The following is a 1,741-nucleotide window of genomic DNA, read 5'->3' as shown; positions in this document are numbered from 1 at the left end:
CAGAGTGATGGCATAGGAGGCAATTCATTCATCACCTCCTTTGTCACCCTCAACATCGCGCTCACTGATCTAGCAGGCCACATAATCCAATATCCGGCCAAATTCTATGTTAACCCGGCGAGTACTACGAAGATCATCATAGGAAACGATTTCCTAACGCATTACGGAGCTGTGATTGACGTAGACGAAGGGCGTCTGAAATTACGGAGGGACTCATCAAGCAAGGCTTCATTTAAGCTGGAATGTAAGCCGTCTTTGCCTCCGGATGTTAAAATAACTGAAAGCTTTACCATTCGAGGATATCACGCCGCTCGAGTTCCAATTCGTATTGACGGATCAGTCAAGACGCCGCACTTCTACCTGGATCCCAAACCTATTCGAGAGGGTGAGTACGCTGTCTCCGCTGCAAAATTAATCGGTAACACATCCGACACCAAGGTTGTCGAGGTATATAACCTCGAACCATTTCCGATAACCTTACACGAAGGAGAGATTATAGGAACAGCTCACTCCCTCGATACTCGTCTCCCTGTATCAGTATCATCGAATAACACTCCAATTCACGCCGTGAACCGTTCAGAAGACTTGTACGAGTTTCGAAAGGCGATTCAATCAATGGATATCAACCCTACGCTCGACGGATCTCAACGACGCAAATTAATAGAGATTCTAGAGAGACGACGACATGCTTTTGCCTACGGAGATAGGAAACTCGGTGCAGCTAACATCGACCCGATTCGCATTGACACAGGAGATGCACACCCCATCTCGACGCCTCCCTATCACGCTTCGCCTAAGGGTAAGCAGATCGTCGAAGAGACCGTCGCTAAATTGCTAGCGGACGATATCATCGAACCTTCCGAGTCCCCATGGGCATCTAATGTCGTCCTCATTTCACAGAAGGATAAAATACGTTTCTGTATAGATTATCGAGCACTCAACGCTGTGACTAAAGCAGATCAATATCCGCTGCCTCGGATCGACGATTACTTGAGTCAATTCGAAGGTAAGCGCTACTTCACAACATTCGATGCAAATTCAGGATTCCACCAGCTACCTGTGGACGAAAAGGATCGCGAGAAACTCGCCTTCAGGACACACAACGGACTATATCATTATAAGAGGATGCCATTTGGTATCCGAAACGGACCTTCGATTTTCCAGCGAGCTATGGACAAAGCCCTTGGACCAACAAAATGGAACTTTGCTGTAGTCTACATCGATGATATCATCGTGTATTCTGCAGATTTTGATCGCCATCTCTCGCATCTCGATCAGATCTTGGATCGCATAATTAAATCTCGATTCACTTTGTCAATCCCAAAATCTCATGTGTGCTACCAAGAGATTCATGCGTTAGGACACAATGTGAGCCGCCTCGGGATAGGTATGAAACACGAGAACGTCAAGGCTATATTGGAATTTAGACAACCGGCTTCGGTGAAGGATGTACAAATATTTCTGGGCATGACAGGCTATTACCGACGTTTCGTGAAGGACTATGCAAAGATTGCAAGACCACTAACCGCTCTACTGGCCAAGGACAAAGTATTCGTGTGGTCAGCTCACTGTCAGGATGCTTTTGAACGCCTTCGAGATGCTCTGGCAAGTGATCCGATTCTTGTGCATCCGAACTATGACAAACCGTTTATAGTATACACCGATGGATCGAAGATTGGACTTGGAGGAGTGCTCGCACAGATCGGAGACGATGGGAAGGAGCACATGATAAGCGCCGTAT

The 1,741-nt window shown here is 46.8% G+C and overlaps 1 protein-coding gene across 1 annotated transcript; it reads left to right on the top strand.

Moving 5' to 3' along the window:
- Window positions 1–666: 666 nt before the first annotated feature.
- PUNSTDRAFT_22490 (uncharacterized protein) lies at window positions 667–918 on the top strand (the record flags this gene model as incomplete). Its single annotated transcript, XM_007384453.1, has 1 exon — window positions 667–918. A coding segment is annotated over one exon (252 nt), but the record flags the coding sequence as incomplete, so codon positions are not given.
- Window positions 919–1,741: the final 823 nt, after the last annotated feature.

Source organism: Punctularia strigosozonata, assembly GCF_000264995.1.
Source record: "Punctularia strigosozonata HHB-11173 SS5 unplaced genomic scaffold PUNSTscaffold_7, whole genome shotgun sequence".
NCBI lineage: Eukaryota > Fungi > Basidiomycota > Agaricomycetes > Corticiales > Punctulariaceae > Punctularia > Punctularia strigosozonata.
The sequence above is the reverse complement of the archived record's forward strand: the minus strand, read 5'-3'. Positions and strand labels throughout refer to the sequence as shown.